General features: G+C 46.1%; 1 protein-coding gene across 2 annotated transcripts in view; it reads left to right on the forward strand.

The window, feature by feature from the left end:
* CWC27 (CWC27 spliceosome associated cyclophilin) overlaps positions 1-21,738 on the forward strand; it is a 643,952-nt gene that overhangs the window by 230,998 nt on the left and 391,216 nt on the right. For both annotated transcript variants that reach the window (XM_063963134.1, XM_063963139.1), the window contains exon 8: positions 4,790-4,869. In XM_063963134.1, the coding sequence (XP_063819204.1) occupies positions 4,790-4,869 (80 nt within the window). The remainder of the gene's footprint in view (positions 1-4,789; positions 4,870-21,738) is intronic.

Raw genomic sequence — 21,738 nt, forward strand, 5'->3', positions numbered from 1 at the left:
GGATCCTGTGGACTCGGCAGTGGACAGGTGATGCCGACTCCAAAAAACACATGGAGGTGTTACCTTACAAGGGTGAGGAATTGTTTGGGGACGGTCTCTCGGACCTGGTTTCCACAGCTACTGCTGGGAAGTCAAATTTTTTGCCAAATATTCCCCCTCAACCGAAGAAAGCACCGTATTACCAAATGCAGTCCTTTCGCGCACAAAGAAGCAAGAAGGTCAGAGGTGCTTCCTTTCTTGCTAGAGGCAGGGGCAGAGGAAAAAAGCTGCACCTTACAGCTAGTTCCCAGGAACAGAAGTCCTCCCCGGCTTCCACTAAATCCACCGCATGACGCTGGGGCTCCACGGGTGGAGCCAGGAGCAGTGGGGGGCGCGTCTCCGACATTTCAGCCACCAGTGGGTTCGCTCACGGGTGGATCCCTGGGCTATACAGATTGTGTCTCAGGGATACAAGCTGGAATTCGAGGTGATGCCCCCTCAACGTTACCTAAAATCGTCCCTGCCAGCCTCCCCCATAAAAGGGAAGTAGTGGTAGCGGCAATTCACAAGCTATTTCTCCAGCAATGTTTGTGGTTCCGAAACCGGACGGTTCGGTCAGACCTATATTAAATTTAAAGTCCCTGAACATTTATCTGAAAAGATTCAAGTTCAAAATGGAATCGCTCAGAGCGGTCATTGCAAGCCTGGAAGAGGGGGATTTTATGGTGTCTCTGGACATCAAGGATGCTTACTTGCATGTCCCCATTTATCCGCCTCATCAGGAGTACCTCAGATTTGTGGTACAGGACTGCCATTACCAATTCCAGACGTTGCCGTTTGGTCTGTCCACGGCACCGAGAATATTTACCAAGGTAATGGCAGAAATGATGGTGCTCCTGCGAAAGCAAGGAGTCACAATTATCCCATACTTGGACTATCTCCTCATAAAGGCGAGGTCGAGGGAGCAGTTGCAGATCAGCGTAGCGCACTCACAGGAAGTGTTGCAACAGCATGGCTGGATTCTGAATATCCCAAAGTCGCAGCTGATTCCTACGACGTGTCTGCCCTTTCTGGGCATGATTCTGGACACAGACCAGAAGAAGGTGTTTCTCCCGACGGAGAAGGCTCAAGAGCTTGTGATTCTAGTCAGAGACCTCTTAAAACCAAAACAGGTGTCGGTGCATCACTGCACGCGAGTCCTGGGAAAGATGGTGGCATCGTACGAAGCCATTCCCTTCGGCAGGTTCCATGCAAGGATCTTTCAATGGGATCTGTTGGACAAATGGTCCGGATCGCATCTTCAGATGCATCGGCTGATCACCCTGTCCCCCAGGGCCAGGGTGTCTCTTCTGTGGTGGCTACAGAGTGCTCACCTTCTCGAGGGCCGCATATTCGGCATACAGGACTGGGTCCTGGTGACCACGGATGCGAGCCTCCGAGGGTGGGGGGCAGTCACTCAGGGAAGAAACTTCCAGGGGTTGTGGGCAAGTCAGGAAACTTGTCTGCACATAAATATCCTGGAACTAAGGGCCATATTCAACGCCCTGAGTCAAGCGGAGCCCCTGCTTCGCAACCAACCGGTGCTGATTCAGTCAGACAACATCACCGCGGTGGCTCATGTAAACCGCCAGGGCGGCACAAGAAGCAGAGTCGCGATGGCGGAAGCCACCAGGATTCTTCGGTGGGCGGAGAATCACGTACAAGCACTGTCAGCAGTGTTCATTCCGGGAGTGGACAACTGGAAGCAGACTTCCTCAGCAGGCACGACCTCCACCCGGGAGAGTGGGGACTTCATCAAGAAGTCTTCATTCAGATTACAGATCGATGGGAACTGCCACAGGTAGACATGATGGCGTCCCGTCTCAACAAAAAGCTGCAACGGTATTGCGCCAGGTCAAGAGACCCTCAGGCGATAGCTGTGGACGCCCTGGTAAGACCGTGGGTGTTCCAGTCGGTCTATGTGTTCCCTCCTCTTCCTCTCATACCCAAGGTACTGAGAATCGTAAGAAGAAGAGGAGTGAGAACAATACTCATTGTTCCGGATTGGCCAAGAAGACCTTGGTACCCGGAATTGCAAGAAATGCTCACAGAGGACCCATGGCCTCTGCCTCTCAGACAGGACCTGTTGCAACAGGGGCCCTGCCTGTTCCAAGACTTACCGCGGCTGCGTTTGACGGCATGGAGGTTGAACGCCGGATCCTAGCGGAAAAAGTCATTCCGGAGGAAGTTATTCCTACGCTAATAAAGGCTAGGAAGGACGTGACAGCAAAGCATTATCACCGCATATGGCGAAAATATGTTGCTTGGTGTGAGGCCAGGAAGGCCCCTACAGAGGAATTCCAACTGGGCAGTTTTCTGCACTTTCTACAGTCTGGAGTGACTATGGGCTTGAAGTTGGGATCCATAAAGGTCCAGATTTCGGCCCTATCCATTTTCTTTCAAAAGGAACTGGCGTCTCTTCCTGAAGTTCAGATGTTTGTTAAGGGAGTGCTGCATATTCAGCCCCCTTTTGTGCCACCTGTGGCACCTTGGGATCTCAACGTGGTGTTGGGTTTCCTAAAATCCCACTGGTTTGAACCACTTAAGACCGTGGAGCTAAAGTATCTCACGTGGAAGGTGGTCATGCTATTGGCATTAGCTTCGGCTAGGCGTGTGTCAGAATTGGCGGCTTTGTCATGTAAAAGCCCCTATCTGGTTTTTCATATGGACAGGGCGGAATTGCGGACTCGTCCCCAATTTCTGCCAAAGGTGGTGTCATCTTTTCATTTGAACCAACCTATTGTAGTGCCTGCGGCTACTCGTGACTTGGAGGATTCCAGGTTACTAGATGTAGTCAGGGCTTTGAAGATTTATGTAGCCCGAACGGCTGGAGTCCGGAAAACTGACTCGCTGTTTATCCTATATGCCCCCAACAAGTTGGGTGCTCCTGCTTCAAAGCAAACCGTTGCCCGCTGGATCTGTAACACGATTCAGCAGGCTCATTCTGAGGCTGGATTGCCGCATCCAAAATCAGTGAAAGCCCATTCCACAAGGAAGGTGGGCTCTTCTTGGGCGGCTGCCCGAGGGGTCTCGGCATTACAGCTTTGCCGAGCTGCTACTTGGTCGGGTTCAAACACATTTGCAAAATTCTACAAGTTTGATACCCTGGCTGAGGAGGACCTTGAGTTTGCCCATTCGGTGCTGCAGAGTCATCCGCACTCTCCCGCCCGTTTGGGAGCTTTGGTATAATCCCCATGGTCCTTACGGAGTCCCCAGCATCCACTAGGACGTCAGAGAAAATAAGATTTTACTTACCGGTAAATCTATTTCGCGTAGTCCGTAGTGGATGCTGGGCGCCCGTCCCAAGTGCGGACTTTCTGCAATACGTGTACATAGTTATTGCTTAATAATGGGTTATGTTATGTTGGCATCCATTGTTGATGCCCTGTTGTTGTTCATACTGTTGACTGGATAAGTGTATCACAAGTTATACGGTGTGATTGGTGTGGCTGGTATGAGTCTTACCCGAGATTCCAAAATCCTTTCCTTATAATGTCTGCTCTTCCGGGCACAGTTTCCTTAACTGAGGTCTGGAGGAGGGGCATAGAGGGAGGAGCCAGTGCACACCAGATAGTACTAAATCTTTCTTTAGAGTGCCCAGTCTCCTGCGGAGCCCGCTATTCCCCAATCGTCCTTACGGAGTCCCCAGCATCCACTACGGACTACGAGAAATAGATTTACTGGTAAGTAAAATCTTATTTTTTCTAGGTAACAAAATATACCAAAAGATGATAAAAAGACACTGGTGTTTATGTACGGAGAGGCGGCTGCCTGCCAGCATGTTTATGCCTGAAGCTTTAAAGGTCAATGCTTTTAATGGCAAAACATCTTGTGTTTATCTGATAACAGCTTAGAATTAGAAGGGTTGGATTGGAGCATCAACCTTAATAATGAAATGTCAGTACACTAAATTGTGTGGTATTGTAATAGTCTGGTTAGACTGCAATAACATATTATAGTCTAGACTAATGTAATACCTTAATTTAGACTGAAATGATCCACTGTAGAATTATCAATGCAAATGTAACTCACAAATAATGTCCTAGATAGAGAAGTGTAATGGAAAATGAGTATTGTGTAACGTACTAGGCAATAAATCGCTAAAATATCCAATCAAAAGGTCTAAGTGCATGGGAGACAACAGGTGATTACAGGTGGTGTATAGACCGTTACAGCTCAGATGTCATTAAGACATACATACATACAGACACACACACACAAACACACACATACATTTGCACAGGTGTGAAGTATGTAACAGTGTAAGCGGAAGTCTGACCAATGAATGCAGGAGTCTATAATGAGCTAATATGAATATATATATATATATATATATATATATATATATATATATATATAAAAATATATATAGACTTGTGGGCGCTGGCGCAACCATCCGCTGTAATCAGGTAGAACTGTAATTCTACCAAAACCACATAAGGAAAAAAGCAACAAAGAATTGGCGCTTAGGAGTATTAAATGATTAGTTAAATAAGAGTGGGGTATAAAAATGGGATTCGGGGGGGGGGGGGGGGGATCCCGACGGTCGGGATCCTGGCAGTCAGAATACCTACACAGGCATCCCGAATAGGGTCACCAGCCCGGCGCCGTATTCCCGACCGCCGGGATCCGGAACGAGCATTCGCCGGTGTAATAAAAACATATGACAATTTATTATACAAATTTGTCTTGGTCTATAGAGAGGCTATGGTGCATTGGACATCATTACCGGGTGTCTTGCATATAATATTTTTTATGACTTGTTTTACAGACCTTGAAAGGAAAGAGTAAAAGTAGCCACGATCTCCTAAAGGATGACCCTCGACTAAGTTCAGTTCCAGCTATCGACAAGTAAGAGACTATAAAGTGCTGACCAAAACATTCTTAGAAAACAGTTTGGTGTAAATGATTTGCATCCATATTATTATTATTACTACGTATTAATTACAGAATGTAATGACTGCTTAATCGCTTATACTGCATCTTTGTACAATGTGATGGTAAGAACAGGACCATGATATAATACCGTACAATGTTAGTTATTGAATCCCACCCCAGAAAGATTACAATCCAACATGTTAAGATGCTTTTATGGTTGGACAGTTACCACGTTTACATACATGCATTCCAAAGTGCATTGATGTATTACATGCCATACTAAATGGCTTACATGTATATTTATTTATTTAATTGCATCTGAATAAATGGTTTGCAGCATAAGCGTAGAATAGAATGTGTATTATAGGAAATGGCATTGACTGCATGTAATAAATCGTAGTGAATTATTTATTTATCTGGTAACTGTTTCTCTTATGTCCTAGGGGATACTGGGGTTCCATTTAGTACCATGTGGTATAGAAGGGTCCACTAGGAGCCATGGGCACTATAAGAATTTGATAGTGTGGGCTGGCTCCTCCCTCTATGCCCCTCCTACCAGACTCAGTTTAGAAAATGTGCTCGGAGGAGCCGGTCACGCTTATGGAAGCTCCTGAAGAGTTTTCTGCATTTATTTTATATGTTTGTTATTTTCAGGCAGGACTGGATGGCACCAGCCTGCCTGCTTCGTGGGACTTAGTGGGGGAACGGCCCAACATCTTGAAGGGTTAATGGTCCCGTTCCCCACTGACAGAACACAGAGGCAGAAGAATGAAGAGTGGTGAGTACTAAGCCGGCATTCCTGTTAGCGGGGCGCCAGCCATTATGGCGGCGTGAGGGTACAGAGACGCACGGCTTCTAACCGGGGCGGAATGCGTCTCCAGACACAGTACACAGCTGCGTCTCAGTACACAGTACCCACACTGGCAAAAACAGCACTAAAACTGTTTTCTCTCCATTTTAAGCACCAGATTACCTCAGCCAGTATAAAAAAACGGGAAGACCGTGCGCCACTGAATGGGCGGGGCCTTCACTATGAGCGGAACCAGCAGCTCACCACCGCCATTTTCCCTCGCAGTGGACACAGACGCTGACTGACAGGGACACGCATCTCCTCTGGAGAGACTACAGATTACCTCAGCGGTACCAGGGGGTCATAGCAGGGGGGAATGATTATTAGTGTACTAAGTCCCCTATCAGGGTACTTAGTCTGCGACCCAGCTATGCTTGGCATTAGCGATAAGGGCGCAATAGGGGCTGGCTCCAAATAACTCTGTGTCTCCCTGAAGGGCTATTTGTGGGTTAATTGTGATTAACCTTTACCTGTGTGTGTGTGCTGTCACATTTACATTATGTCAGGCAAAGAGTGTGTTTCTTGTACAGCGGAGTGTTCCTCTTCACCAGGGGGCTCACTGCTGAGTACTCAGGGCAGTGTACCTTCCCAGAATAGCGGGGCTGAACTGGAGTGGGTTAATTCCATTAAAGGACTCCAATATTTCTACAAAATTATCCCGCAATGAGAAAGAGACGCAATACTTAAGACAGACTGTGGATGAGCTAATGAATAGAGACTCAGGCCCTCATTCCAAGTTGATCGCACCAAGCAACTTTTTGCTGCTGGTGCGATCAACTAATCACCACCTATGGGGGAGTGTATTTTAGCATAGCAGGGCTGCGAATGCTTGTGCAGCCCTGCTATGCTTATAAAGTTTCCTGCAAAACAAGACTAGGGTAAGAGTTACTTACCCTGTGCAACGGCTTCAGCGATGAAGGTCCCGTTCCTGACGTCAGACATACGCCCTCTGATCGCCTGGACACGCCTGCGTTTTTCTTAACCACTCCCTGAAAACGGCTTGAAACGGTGAGTATCTGCCCTGCATGTGCATTTCTGACCCATTCGCACCGCAGCAAAGAACCGCTGCGTGCGAACGGGTCGGAATGACCCCCTCAGTCCCCAAACCAGCGTCTCAATCCCCTCCCATTTGTCCGAAAAAACGATCTGTAGCCCATATCCTGCAGTCTGACTCTGACACTGACGGGTCAGACATGGAGGAGGGCGAGGTGGATTTGGAGGGGATGCTACTTTATCACAAAGAATAGAGGCTCTTATAGAGGCTATGAGAGATGTTCTGCAAATTCCTGATAAGGTGTCAGAGGAATGTGAGGAATCTTATTTTTATGTAAAAAAAGAAGTCCTCAGTCACTTTTCCTGCGTCAGAGGAATTGAATACCCTGTTTGAAGAACCGTGGGTTAATCCTGATAAGAAATTTCAAATCCCTAAAAGGTTGCTCTCATCTTTTCCTTTTCCTCTAAAGGATAGGAAAAAAATGGGAATATCCACCGATAGTGGACGCATCAGTCTCTAGGCTGTCACGAAAAATTGTATAGCCTGTTCCTGGTGCAGCCTCCCTAAACGGCACGGCTGATTGTAAAATTGAGACTATACTCAAATCATTGTACACAGCTGCTGGAGTGGCCCAGAGACCCACTATTGCATGTGCGTGGATCACAAAAGCCATTGCTAAATGGTTAGGTAACCTAATTGAGGGGTTAGAGTCCTTATCTAGGGGGGATGTTGTTTTACTCCTGCAGCATATACAGGACTCTGCGAACTTTATGGTGGAAGCCATAAAAGAAATAGGTTTGCTTAATGCACGCACCACCGCTATGGCAGTGTCAGCACGCAGGGGCTTGTGGCTACGCCAGTGGACTGCTGATGCGGACTCCAGGAAAGGTGTGGAAGGCCTTCCATTCACAGGAGAGGCCTTGTTTGGAGATGAACTAGACAAATGGATCACCAAAGCTACTGCGGATAAGTCTAAGTATCTTCCTTCCGCAGCTCCCCCAGCCAGGAAAGCTTAGTCAGCTTCAAATTTACAGTCCTTTCGGACGGCCAAGTTTAAGGGCAAATCCAGAGGTGCTTCTGCGGCCTCCAGAGGCGCAAGAGGTAGCAAACCAGCAACAGCAGGTGCTCAGAAACAGAGCTCAGGCTCTGCTTCCTCAAAGCCTTCAGCATGACGGTGGACTGCAGTGCCTGGAGGGCTGTCAAGTGGGAGCCAAACTAAAATTCTTCAGTCACATCTGGTCAAGTTCATCCCGGGATCCCTGGGCCATAGATCTTATTTCCCAGGGCTACAGACTGGAGTTCCAAGAGCTCCCACCTCACAGATTCTTCAAATCGGGCTTACCAGTTTCACAAGAGCCAAGTATAACTTTACAGCAGGCCTTCCAAAAACTGGTACAGACTCAAGTCATTGTTCCGGTTTCACCTCATCTGCACAACAAGGGGTACTATTCCAACTTGTTTGTAGTACCGAAACCGGACGGTTTGGTATGGCTGATTCTGAACCTCAAGTCCTTGAACACGTTGTTAAGAGTGTTCAAGTTCAAAATGGAGTCTCTGAGAGCGGTGATCTCAGGTCTGGAGGAGGGGGAATTCCTAGTGTCTGTGGATATCAAGGATGCTTACCGTCACATTCCGATCTGGCCGACTCATCAGGCTTATCTACGGTTTACACTGCAGGACTGTCACTGCCAGTTCCAGGCCCTGCCATTTGGTCTCTCCACGGCACCGAGGGTATTCACCAAAGTGATGGCAGAGATGATGTTTACACTCCGCAAACAGTGAGTGAATATAGGGGGTAATTCTAAGTTGATCGCAGCAGGAAATTTTTTAGCAGTTGGGCAAAACCATGTGCACTGCAGGTGTGGCAGATATAACATTTGCAGAGAAAGTTAGATTTGGGTGGGTTATTTTATTTCTGTGCAGAGTAAATACTGGCTGCTTTATTTTTACACGGCAAATTAGATTGCAGATTGAACACACCACACCCAAATCTAACTCTCTCTGCACATGTTGGGGGTCATTCCGAGTTGTTCGTTCATTATATTTTTCACGCAACGGAGCGATTAGTCGCTAATGCGCATGCGCAATGTCCGCAGTGCGACTGCGCCAAGTAAATTTGCTATGCAGTTAGGTATTTTACTCACGGCATTACGAGGTTTTTTCTTTGTTCTGGTGATCGTAATGTGATTGACAGGAAGTGGGTGTTTCTGGGCGGAAACTGGCCGTTTCATGGGTGTGTGCGAAAAAACGCTACCGTTTCTGGGAAAAACGCGGGAGTGGCTGGAGAAACGGAGGAGTGTCTGGCTGAACGCTGGGAGTGTTTGTGACGTCAAACCAGGAACGAAACTGACTGAACTGATCGCAGTTGCCGAGTAAGTGTGGAGCTACTCAGAAACTGCTAAGAAGTGTCTATTCGCAATTTTGCTAATCTTCCGTTCGCAATTTTGATAAGCTAAGATTCACTCCCAGTAGGCGGCGGCTTAGCGTGTGCAATGCTGCTAAAAGCAGCTTGCGAGCGAACAACTCGGAATGAGGGGCGTTATATCTGCCTCCCCTGCAGTGCACATGGTTTTGCCCAATTGCTAACAGAATTCCTGCTGCGATCAACTTGAAATTACCCCCATAATTCTATACCTGGACGATCTTCTGATAAAGGCGCCGTCCATGGAGAGGTTGCTGGACAGCATTGTTCTCTCAACCAACTTGAGATTCTGAACGTTCCGAAATCTCACCTAGAGCCAACACGGAGGCTTCCATTCCTGGGAATGATACTGGACACATAGTCGCAGAAAGTATTCCTTCCATTGGAAAAGGCATTGGTAATCCAGTCGATGGTTCGGGATGTCCTGAAAACAACCCGGATATCGGTGCATCTGTGCATTTGCCTTCTGGGGAAAATGGTGGCCTCTTACGAGGCGCTTCAGTACGGAAGGTTTCACACAAGAACCTTCCAGCTCAATCTGTTGGACAAATTGTCTGGATCGCATCTTCACATGCACCAGAGGATCAGTCTGTCGCCAAAAGCCAGGATCTCCCTTGTGTGGTGGCCACAGACTTCTCACCTCGTCGAGGGTCGGCGGTTCGGAATTCAGAACTGGATTCTGTTAACCACGGCCGCAAGCCTCAGAGGTTGGGGAGCAGTCACCCAGGGTGTGTAGTTTCAAGGAAGATGGTCAAGTCAGGAAGTCATCCTTCCAATCAACATTCTGAAACTCAGGCCATATACAACACCCTTTTACAGGCCTCATATCTACTGGCCAAGAAGGGCCTGGTACGCGGACCTTCTAGAGATGCTTCTCGAAGATCCGTGGCCTCTACCTCTGCGCGAGGATCTTCTGCAACAGGGCCCATTCGTCTATCAGGCCTTACTGCGGTTACGTTTGACAGCGTGAAAGTTGAACGGCTGATTCTAGCCAGTAATAATAATTAATAATAATAATTTTATTTATATAGCGCTCTTTTTCCAATAGGACTCAAGGCGCTTGAGGGATCCCTAACAAAGTTAAAGTTATCCCGACTATGATCCAAGCCAGGAAGGGGGTAACGTCTAAACATTACCACCGTATTCTTAAGAAATACGTCTCTTAGTGTGAGAGCAGAAAATATTCTGCGGTAGAATTTCATCTGGGACGTTTCCTGCTTTTTCTACAGTTGGGTGTGGATGTGGGCCTACGTCTGGGCTCCATAAAAGTCCAGATTTCGGCCTTGTCCATTTTCTTTCAGAAACAATTGGCTTCTCTCCCTGAGGTCCAGACATTCTTGAAAGGTGTTCTGCACATCCAACCTCCCTTTGTGCCTCCCACGGCACGTTGGGATCTCAATTTGGTGCTGCATTTCCTGCAATCAGACTGGTTTGAACTGTTGCAGGAGATGGACGTAGAATATTGACAATGCTAAATTCCTTTGTCGTATAATCAACCCTTACGAAGCTAAGAACACTGTACGCTGTTTACTTAAGAAATACCGTAATGGTACGCTATTTGCGTAACGATCGCTCAGCCGTAGGCGAGACGCTCAAGCGTCACATTCGCTCACGGCCCAGCGATCACAGGACACGTTATTGGTTATGTCTAGGGGAAAGATTCGCTATGGCGTAGCATACACTCGAGACCACGAGGAGGTCACCAGCGATGCAGACGCTCACAGCACAATACCTTTATTTTTAAACCTTTTAACAATGTAATGCGCTATATACCTTAATGTGAATACAGGGCGTAAATGCAACTTTGTGTAGCCTGACTACCTACAAAGCTGTTTGAGCGTCACCGACGCTCAAGTGAACACTTAACACTATAGTAAATACACAGATACTGTTTTAGGGTTCCAAAGCCTATTATCTGTATTATATCTAGTATACTTGTAAAAGAGTAACACAGTACAAATGATACACTACAATATAACAAAGCCTTCCTAACCAAACACCTAACTAAGGGATAAACTACAATACTATCCTGGCCTAACACAATACAATACAATACTATAAAGTATAGTCTAGGGGTTACGAGAGAAAAGAGAAAATAGAGAGAGAGAAATAGACACAGAGGGAGAGAGAGAGGAATTGGCTCACAGAAAGACAATGATTACGGAGAGAACTTACGCACAAAGGGTATGATCGCCTGCGCCTCGATATCCAGCTCCCGATTATCAGCAGATAACCGTTGATGAGAGAGTGAGAGCTGGATGTGGTCGGGCTGCCTATTTATGCCCCACACACAATGCAATCTCCTGGTCCTACAATCCTTCAGTTTATTGGACACAGGAATTCGGCCCTGTACTGTAACCAAAGGTCATAGGTTGATTCATACAGGTGGGCTGTGCTGAGTTTAAACGGCTCAGGTGGGTGGGAAACTGGGTTTCCCGCCGCATACCTGAGTATGGGTAAATAATAGAAATGGACATAAACTTCTTATGTTCATAACTATTCGCACGAGCGATTAATACGCTCCAAACCAACACCAGAATATTGCTAATTAAATACTCTTCCGATGGGTACCAAATACTACTGTATGACTCCTGTTAGACCCTTCGTACAATACAAAGAGGGATTCCTCCGCTCAGGGACATTCTATCTAAACCAAACTTCCAGAAACTATTGAGGGGAACATGATCTATAAACGACATTAATTGTGAACTTTTGTAACGAATGAGTCGCACGCTACGATCACATAAACTCTACCGTAAATGCGCATACTGCGCGTGCGAGTGCACGCTATTGCGGGTATGCGCTTCCACGGGAGAGCGTACGCATGCGCAGCACGGACCAGTGTGCGGTGCAAATATGGCAGTGTGCATTGAGACATTTTTCTGACTTCGACAGTCCACCCTTTGGCAGTCAATAATAACTGCCACAAAATATTTAAGGAGAAAAATGTAAGTCAGGGGTTAATTGATTTCCATGGTGGGGAAAGGAGGAAGAATGGAGTAGGTGTGAAGAGTGTATGACCTAGTGAGAAAGCAGGAGCATGTGTGTATGAGTCCATGTTTGGGGGGGTCATGTATCATCGTGCCGTACGTGTGGTAAATCAAGCTTCGAGGTATTGCGAAGTATACATTTGAATTCCTTCTTATCCTGTGGTACAGGTCTGTGGATGGGCTGTCAAACTCTACCGAGCTCATTTCGGCTGTGGTTGTAACACAATGGGGATGCACATTTTAGTTGATGATACATGAATTGGGGGGGTATGTGGTTGCTGCTATCTGTGCCTGTATTCCCTATCGACTATGTGTGTTATTACCTGAGGGTTGCAGAGATGAAGATAAAGAACACTTACGAAAAATGCAATGATATTCTATGTCAGGTTAATGTACGTTCGTCGATTGAGGTCTTGATTGGTGTCGTTTGATTGCAGTCTTCTTCTTTGTGCTTTTGCTCATAAATCGTGAGTAAAGCAAACAACGTCCATGGATTTACAAAAAAATGTTGGGCTAGCGTGATTTTAAAGTTCCTAGGGAAACTGGGGTACCCATGGCATTGTCCATAAAATCTTGTATATCAGGTCGTCTGCTCTTCTTCTTTCCATCTTTCCGTTGTCGGCCCCTTGGCTCATCAGGTCCTTCGTCTACGTGGGTCTTTGTACCTCGGAGGAAAACATAGAAATGGGTGAAAGACGGACCGTATACTCATTACATCATTACGTCATGGTTTCTAGCATTGGGTCATAAATCAAATCCAGGTTAATTACAGTTTCCTCACTCCTCAAGCTCATCACTTTCGTACTTTGTTTACACCTCATCAAAGCCTGCCCGCATCTAAATATCAATCCAATAGATATAACGACACCTAAGATACACAGGAGAAACTTTCCAACATCCATTATGATTCCTTGAGCCCATTCTCCCAAACCGGAGAACCAATTTCGCGGGTTCAACCATGACACCCAACCAGTCAGCTCATTACCTACAGCAGCAAGGGTGAGATTGTGTTTCCGACGAAATTCCCACTTTAATTGCAGAATATCATCCATCTTTTGGTCTATGACCTCTACCGGATCCTCGGTACTATTTGTGATGTACGTGCAACACTTTATGCCGTACTGTGTTGCCAATGTAACACAATATCCGCCTGTTACTGCTGTAAGGTAATTAAGAACCATCCTATGCTGAACTAGTTCTGTTTTGTAAGCTTGAAGTTCTCTTCCAGTGTATCTAAACGTGTCATCATACATTTCAGTGATATTATCTAACAAATTGGCGAGTGCGGAAATGTATTTATAATTCATCACTCCTCGAGCGGTACGAGTGAAATCTAACGCTACCAGAACCTGAATCCCGGTGGATTCATGGATAAGATCAGAGGCCGGATGCTCTAACCTTTCTGACAGTTGTCTTTTAACTCGGTGTTCGTAGTGAGTGTGAGTATAAGGAGCTTGGGCACCACGGTGTATGTCCTTCATTTTGTCATGTGTTACAGTCATCACTTCAGGCAATACTTTTCCAATATAACACAATCCTTCAGAGTTTGGGGCAAGCCACTTGTACGCCTTTCTCCCGCATATGAAATATGCATCATCGGGGAGAACATAAGGGACGGAGAAGGACATGACCATGTTACAAACCTTCCAGGTGAAATCTCCTGACCCTAATTCTTCCATCTGCCTAATGCACGTATCGGTCTGTACGATATGTGCACAGTATCCTGGTGATACCTCTCCAACTCTAGTAATCCTATTTCCTAAGGTATATCGATACCGAAAAGATTTTCCTCTACTGGCTATGTGGCGTACGAGCTCTGTATCTGTAGGCATTCTATCTGCTCTGTGTGAAAAGGTCATGGAAAGGTTGCTCCATGACACTTCCCAATTTCCCGGTTTTCTAGGATTGGAGATGTTAAAACATAAGAGGGACCTATCCACATGGTATTGGTGGAGCTTCAAACTAGGAGGGCTGGAGATGTTAAACCTCCGGTCCACCGGTCTCCCACCACTTAGCTCAAGTACTTCCCCTAACGTTAAAGGAAATGGTACTAGCCCTGATTTGCTGTGACCCTGAGGTACTTGAGAGCATACCCAACAATCTGTTTGGTTCAACACGTTACCCACTAGAGAGTGATAGTCACTCAATGGATGCCGGTCCATATGGATATTAAAACTAGATTGGCATTGCTTTATGCATCCATCTTCAACCAGATTACCACAGAGCCTACAGATACAATTTTCCTCAGCTAACAATCCATCACAATTTCTTCTATCGGATCGTTTTCTGATACTCGCCTTTGCTTGTTGGATTGGTTGATCTTGGAAAACTACGCCTCCATCACCATAATCGGAACCCATTCCAGAACCTCTCTCGACCTCTATGGTACTCTCGCCGGAACAGACTGCTCTGGTCAACATCATGGTTAACATCAAAATCCGGATCACAGTCTCTTTGGGCAAGTCCATCTTTGAGGAGGAAATGGAGAAGAATGAGAAAGGGGAAAAAGAAATATCAAGGGAGAAGGGATGGGAAGTGGAGAAAAACAATAAAAGGGAGAAGGGAGTCGACAACTGCTTTCGATCTTCAAGGCTCAGGTGCCGCCTCAGTCCTCCTGGAACAGACACTCCAGTGATACAACCTCTACCGTCTGTTCCTTATCACGGGACTTCTCTGGGTCAGCAACCTTCTTGCAGTGGGATGAATGGACCCAAGTCTCTCTCTCAGCAACCTTCAATGCTGTGGTGCTAGTCAATAAGACCTGGTATGGTCCTTCCCATCTATCAATAAGACAACCTGAGCGTAGAAAATTTCGTATCATTACATAATCCCCAGGTTCAATGTCATGACAATTACTATCTGGTAAATCAGGAATCACCAACTTCAGATTATCATTTTGACTCCTCAACTGCTTACTCATGTTAATCAAGTACTTTACAGTTACTTCATTGTTACATTTCAAATCATCCTGAGGGTTAATCATGACATGCGGTTGTCGACCAAACAGAATTTCAAAAGGAGACAGATTAAGAGGGGACCTGGGAGTGGTTCTGATACTATACAAGACAATGGGTAAAGCTTCTGGCCACGTCAATCCTGTCTCTGTCATTACTTTACTCAATTTATTTTTAATAGTGCTGTTCACTCTTTCGACCTTCGCACTCGCCTGTGGACGGTACGGAGTGTGCAGCTTGCTATCAATTCCCATCAACTTACACATTCCTTGAAAGACATCACCTGTAAAATGGGTACCCCTATCACTTTCAATGATTCTAGGGATACCATATCTACATACAAATTCCTGCACGATTTTCTTAGCTGTAAACATAGCAGTGTTTGTAGCTGCTGGAAAAGCTTCGACCCAATTCGAGAAAACATCTATACAGACAAGTACATACTTTAAGTTTCTACATGGGGGCAATTGGATGAAGTCAATTTGTATTACTTGGAAAGGGCCGCCGGCAGGTGGGATATGGGAGGGTTCTGTAGGTATTGCCTTTCCAATATTCTTTCTCAGACAGGTAAGGCATGACATTGCTCTTTTACCAGCATGAGAGGAGAATCCTGGGGCGCACCAGTATGCTCTTACCAATTTGCACATCCCCTCCTTGCCTAGATGAGTCAGCCCGTGAGCTGCTTCAGCCAGACATGGAAGGTATGCCCTGGGGGCCACTGGTTTACCATGTCCATCCGTCCAGAGCCCTGAGGGCTCCTGGCCATATCCCTTTGCCTTCCAGACTGCTCTCTCTTGAGTGGAACACAAATTCTGCATCTCACACAACTTCTGTGTGTTGATGGTATTAAATACCATCAACTGTGTGGTGTCTGTCCGTATGGGGGTAGCAGCTGCAAGCTTTGCAGCTTCGTCTGCTCGGCTGTTACCAAGGGATACTGGGTCTTGGCTATACGTATGTGCTTTACATTTGATAACAGCCACTCTGTCGGGTTCCTGTATCGCTGTTAGAAGCCTTTTTATATACGCTGCATGCGCTATCGGTGTGCCAGCTGCCGTCATGAAATTTCTGAGCCGCCATAGGGCTCCGAAATCATGGACTACCCCGAACGCGTATCTAGAATCGGTGTAGATATTGGCAGACTTACCCTTAGCCAATTCACATGCTCTGGTTAGGGCGACCAGTTCAGCAACCTGGGCTGAGTGAGGTGGGCCTAGCGGTTCCGCTTCTATGGTGTCTTGGTCATCTACGACTGCGTATCCAGTACACAAGTCTCCCGAGTCTGACTGTCTGTGACAACTACCGTCCGTGTAGAACGTGAGTTCTGCATCTTCTAGTGGATTGTCACTGATGTCAGGCCTTGCGGTAAAATTTTGGGTCAAATATTCCATACAATCATGTGCATCCTCCTTTGTATAAAATCCTCCTTCCCCATCACTCTCACCTCCCACCCTTTGTGCCTGTCCAGGCACACCTGGGAGAAATGTTGCAGGGTTTAATGCGCTGCATCTCCTTATGGTGATGTTTACTGGGGCCATTAATGCCAATTCCCATCTCGTAAACCTTGCTGATGAGACATGTCTGGTTTGGGCAGAATTTAATAAGGCAGATACTGCATGTGGTGTATGGATTGTGAGGTTGTGGCCTAGCACGACATCTTCGCTTTTCGTCACTAGCAATGCTATCGCCGCAACGCTACGCAAGCATGTGGGGAGGGACCGCGCTACCGTATCTAGCTGAGCGCTGTAGTATGCAACTGGCCTGCTGGCGTCACCGTGTTTTTGTGTTAGTACACCTGCTGCGCACCCAGCACTTTCTGTTCCGTATAGTTCAAAGGGTTTCCCATAGTCTGGCATACCTAGTGCAGGTGCCTGCGTTAGACACTGTTTGAGTCTCTCAAATGCCGTTTCAGATTCGTCTGTATGCGAAATCCGATCAGGTTTGTTTGAGGAGACCATTTCCTGCAGAGGTAGTGCCAATATGGAAAACCCTGGGATCCAATTACGGCAATACCCACACATCCCTAAAAACGTTCTGATCTGTTGCTGGGTTTGTGGTAGTGTCATGTCTCTAATGGCTTGGATTCTATCAGTGGTCAGGTGTCTCAGTCCTTGTGTTAGACAGTGTCCCAAATATTTTACCTTAGTCTGGCATAATTGTAACTTGTCTTTGGAAACCTTGTGACCTGTGTCTGAAAGGTGAAACAGGAGTTGTTTCGTATCTTTCAGAGAGGCTTCCAGTGAATCTGAACACAGTAGTAAATCGTCCACATACTGTATCAATACTGATCCACTTTCTGGTTGAAAAGACTGTAAACAATCATGCAAAGCCTGAGAAAATATACTTGGACTATCTATGAAACCTTGGGGTAATCGAGTCCACGTGTATTGGACTCCTCTGTATGTAAATGCAAACAAATATTGGCTGTCAGGGTGCAGAGGTACCGAAAAGAAAGCGGAGCAGAGGTCAATGACAGTGAAAAATTTGGCAGTGGGAGGAATTTGCATTAGGATGACAGCTGGATTAGGCACTACAGGGAATTGACTCTCAACTATTTTGTTAATCCCCCTTAGATCCTGCACTAGCCTGTAACCCCTCCCCCCACTCTTTTTAACAGGGAAGATGGGACTATTTGCTGTGCTGGACGTTCTTACTAGAATGCCCTGTTGTAGCAAGCGCTCTATTACGGGAAAAACTCCTAACTCCACCTCTGGCTTCAGAGGATACTGTGGGATTTTTGGAGCTATCCTACCATCTTTTACTTGCACTACTACTGGAGCTACGTTTGCCATTAATCCAGTGTCCTGTCCATCTTTTGTCCAAAGTGAATCTGGTATCTGAGATGTCATCTCTTCTACCTGGGATGGATTCCTATTTGTCATAATGGAATGTGACATTAATTTTGATGGGGAGTCTAACATGTCTCGTACTTCCTGAGCGTGATTCTCAGGTATGTCCAAGAATACACCTTCAGGAGTACAATAGATGACGCAACCCATTTTGCATAGTAAGTCTCTTCCCAGGAGATTGGTAGGTGCCGATGCAGCCAGCAAAAAGGAATGCTTGGTATGCAAAGGTCCTATTGTAATCTCTGCTGGTTTGCTAACAGGGTAATGCTGGACTACTCCTGTTACTCCCATGGCTGGAACTGTCCTACCAGTGGTTCTCATGCCCACTGTCGAATTTATCACTGACTTGGCCGCCCCTGTGTCTACAAGAAAATTTAAAGTTTTACCAGCTACATTGATTGCAATCTCTGGTTCACTTCCAAGACTAGCAATCAACTTAACTGGCTGCAGATTACAGGTATGGCCACACCCCTATTGGGTATGGTGACCTCCCTGAATCCCAGTGGCAGCAACTACTTGTGGGGGAGTTAGCTGGGAACTACCAGAGGCGTGCCAATCTCTGTTCGGGGGGTATCTTTTTGTTTCCCCTGTATGTGGCTCAAAACTCCGCCTCTGTGGACCCTGCTCCCAATGTCGTGTGTGGTGTTGTTGTCTGGGGGGTTGAAAAGATCTTTGTACATTCTTTGATCTACATTCTCGTGCAAAATGTCCTGGTCTGTTACAAGAAAAACATGTTATTCCACTTGCCTTACCCACAGGATTCGGTGGTACATACGCAGGCTGCCTTGTGGTCAGCGCCTGTATACTTACGGACATCAACTTATCACTTTGCGACTCCCTGTGCCTAGTGATGTTTTTGTCGTGATCAACAGCAGCCTCTCTCAAAGTGGACACTGACAGACCTCGCCAACATGGTTGTGTGGTCTGTACCCTAGCCTTTAATGTTTCTTTCAAACCATCCATCAGTACAGATACTGCTACTTCTCGATGGTTTGGGTTGGTCTTTATGTCTTCTATACCAGTGTATTTTGCCATTTCTGATAATGCCCGGTGGAAATATTCTGCTGCCGTTTCAGACTCTTTTTGTTTGATGGAAAATAGTTTATTCCATTTAGCAACGGCTGGGAAATATTCTTTTAGCTGCAAATTTATCCTTTTTACATTATCCTGGTCGTACACATCTGTAAGTGGTACCTCTTTGTCTAGTCCACAATCAGCCAAGAATTTAACTGGGTCGACACTGGGGGGTAAGCAAGCTCTTAGCACTACCTGCCAATCCTTATTATTGGGCTCTAAAGTGTTTCCTAGATCCCTGATATATTTTTGGCTTGCCACTAAATCCTTTCTGGGGTCTGGGAATTCAGACACTATGGTCCTTAATTCCATTCTAGTGAACGGGCAATACATGGCGATGTTCCTGATGGGTGTGACTCCTGATGCATCTGTTTTCCCATTGGGAACTACTATCACCTTAACTGGATTAACTCTTATAACTTCACTCTGTGTAGATTCTACAGCTTGGGGTGTAAGTGTTTCAGTGTAATGCATGGTGCCGTACTTACCTGATGACACGACCTCACCTATCCCTCCGCTAGGGGCCTTCACTAATCTCGTGGCTGTTGATGTGCCTACTGTAGTCTCTGAAATGGTGGCTGCAAGAGAGAGAGCTGAAATTGTTGATGGATCGTCTTCTTGATCACACTCCTGGGGAAGGTTCAAAACAGGGTACAACTTGCACGGGTTAATACTTGCATGGGTTATTTGGTTAACATCATTAACATTAACATGGTTACTAAGAGTTTTAGTTTTACAACCCAGTGTGTCTTTCTCCGTAATCAACTTCTCTCCTGATATATATGGTGGAGGAGGAGCTGTGGCTATCAGTTTCCTTACTGCCCCAGATCCTGCCGCCAGAGCCAAACCTCTCTGTATCTCACCTTCCTGGTGCCACAACTGTAAATAATCATAATGCTGAATTCGTCTCTTTGTTGGTTTTACGAGACATATCCTCCTCCTTAAATTTTGTAACACTTCCGGGCTGAAACTACCTATTCTTGGGAATTTGTCCCTGTCTTGTACAGTCATTCGTTCCCATTCATCACATAAAACCTCTGTGTGACTACCGTATTTTTCACACATAATGTATCTTGCCGACCCAACTGGTCGGTTCTCCGAATCAACCTGAACCTGGGTTGATCGCCCCCTACCTGAGCAACTGGCCCCCATCGTCTGTAGGTGTTGCTTAGTCCTCCTTGGATTTTCTGTATCAAGGTTTTCAGCAAGCCTTTACAGACAACCAAATTACTCCACAGTAGGCCGGCGGTGGCGGTTTACCGAGTACCCCACTCACTCGCCCACCTCGACCAATACGACCTGATCACACCGATATGGTGCTGGCGTACTCGATACAGGGCCCCTATGGAACCTTCAGTTTACTGGAACATATGAGGGATACCCGCAGGACACTTACTCTTTCCAGTAAAGTTTAGGTTGTTGGATAGTTCCTGAGTGACCAGCGAACTTCCCTTCCAAAAATAAAAAATTACACAAATCACGTCAGAATGTACAAATAGCGTTTATGACCTTCGTACACAAATAGTACCGGTCAGGTTTACTAATGCACACAATTACGTGCGGTACAATCGTTCAGCACATAAGCAACTAATCTTATGTGCGGAGCGACCAGTGGAATCGAAAATTTCGGCTGCGAATTCCTTCAGCCAGAGCTTAATGGCCTATATGGGTTCTGCACCAACACCCCAGGCGTTGTGCCACTGGACTTTTATAGCGGACCTTTTTACCTTATGACCTCCTGGTCTTGTTACCTTATGACCTCCTGGTCTTGTTACACCTTATGGTCCGCTATACTCTAATGCTCAAATATTTATTTAACCAGAGATGCCTCCCTAGCCACCGTATATGTCACTTACACGTATGTTCCTTGACGAGTACTCGGCTTTCCTTTTGGTTCCCCCTTTAAAATTGTATAAACACACTCACTCAACACATGTACACTTTTGTTTCTACCTCTATTTCTGCGCAGAAATTTGTCTTCAGCCCAAGTGTGTTACTAATTAGGAGCAGGATCTGTTAAACTAAATTTCGGGTTTTCCAAAAATTGATTTGCGTTATTTACCGCGTCACGTTATCTACCGCTGTGCGTTACTTATCGCCTTTGCGCTAATTATCGCTTTGCGCTAAAATCCACTTTATCACAACTTGAGCTACGTGGACGTAACCAGACGCTACGTTGCGTAATGTACGCTGCGTGCGTCTGCCTTTCGGATTGCGTACGCTAGTCTTTGTTAGCGACACGTGTACGCAATGCAGAGGATCCACCGTAACACAATATTTATCAATGTAGATGATCCCTGATCATCCACCGCAATCCACACTGCACACTGGCTGCCTCGTCTCTAAGACAAAACCGTGTTCTATACTTTAATTATTACTTTTACTATTAAATAACAGCAAATCTCTTTTTGCACTTTCTATCAACTATAAAAATTGGCAAACAGGAATAGTGATATACGAAAAATGAAATATACAAGTGGAAAGAAATGCAGGTATATGCGTGCGTACGCAAGACAAAAGAAAAATAAACAGTTTTAAAAGACACAAGCGTTTTGTTCTTACTTCCGGTTACCGGGTTCCTTCAGCACTCTTTACCTAAGCGAAGCAGACGCTTATCCGTCAGCAACTGTGAGACAACCTCCCACCCTTTTGCTGGGGGATAAAGTCTGCTGATCTACCTAGTGCAGATGTGAAAAGGACCGGGCGAGC

Source organism: Pseudophryne corroboree, chromosome 1 (genome assembly GCF_028390025.1).
Source record: "Pseudophryne corroboree isolate aPseCor3 chromosome 1, aPseCor3.hap2, whole genome shotgun sequence".
NCBI classification, from domain to species: Eukaryota; Metazoa; Chordata; class Amphibia; order Anura; family Myobatrachidae; genus Pseudophryne; species Pseudophryne corroboree.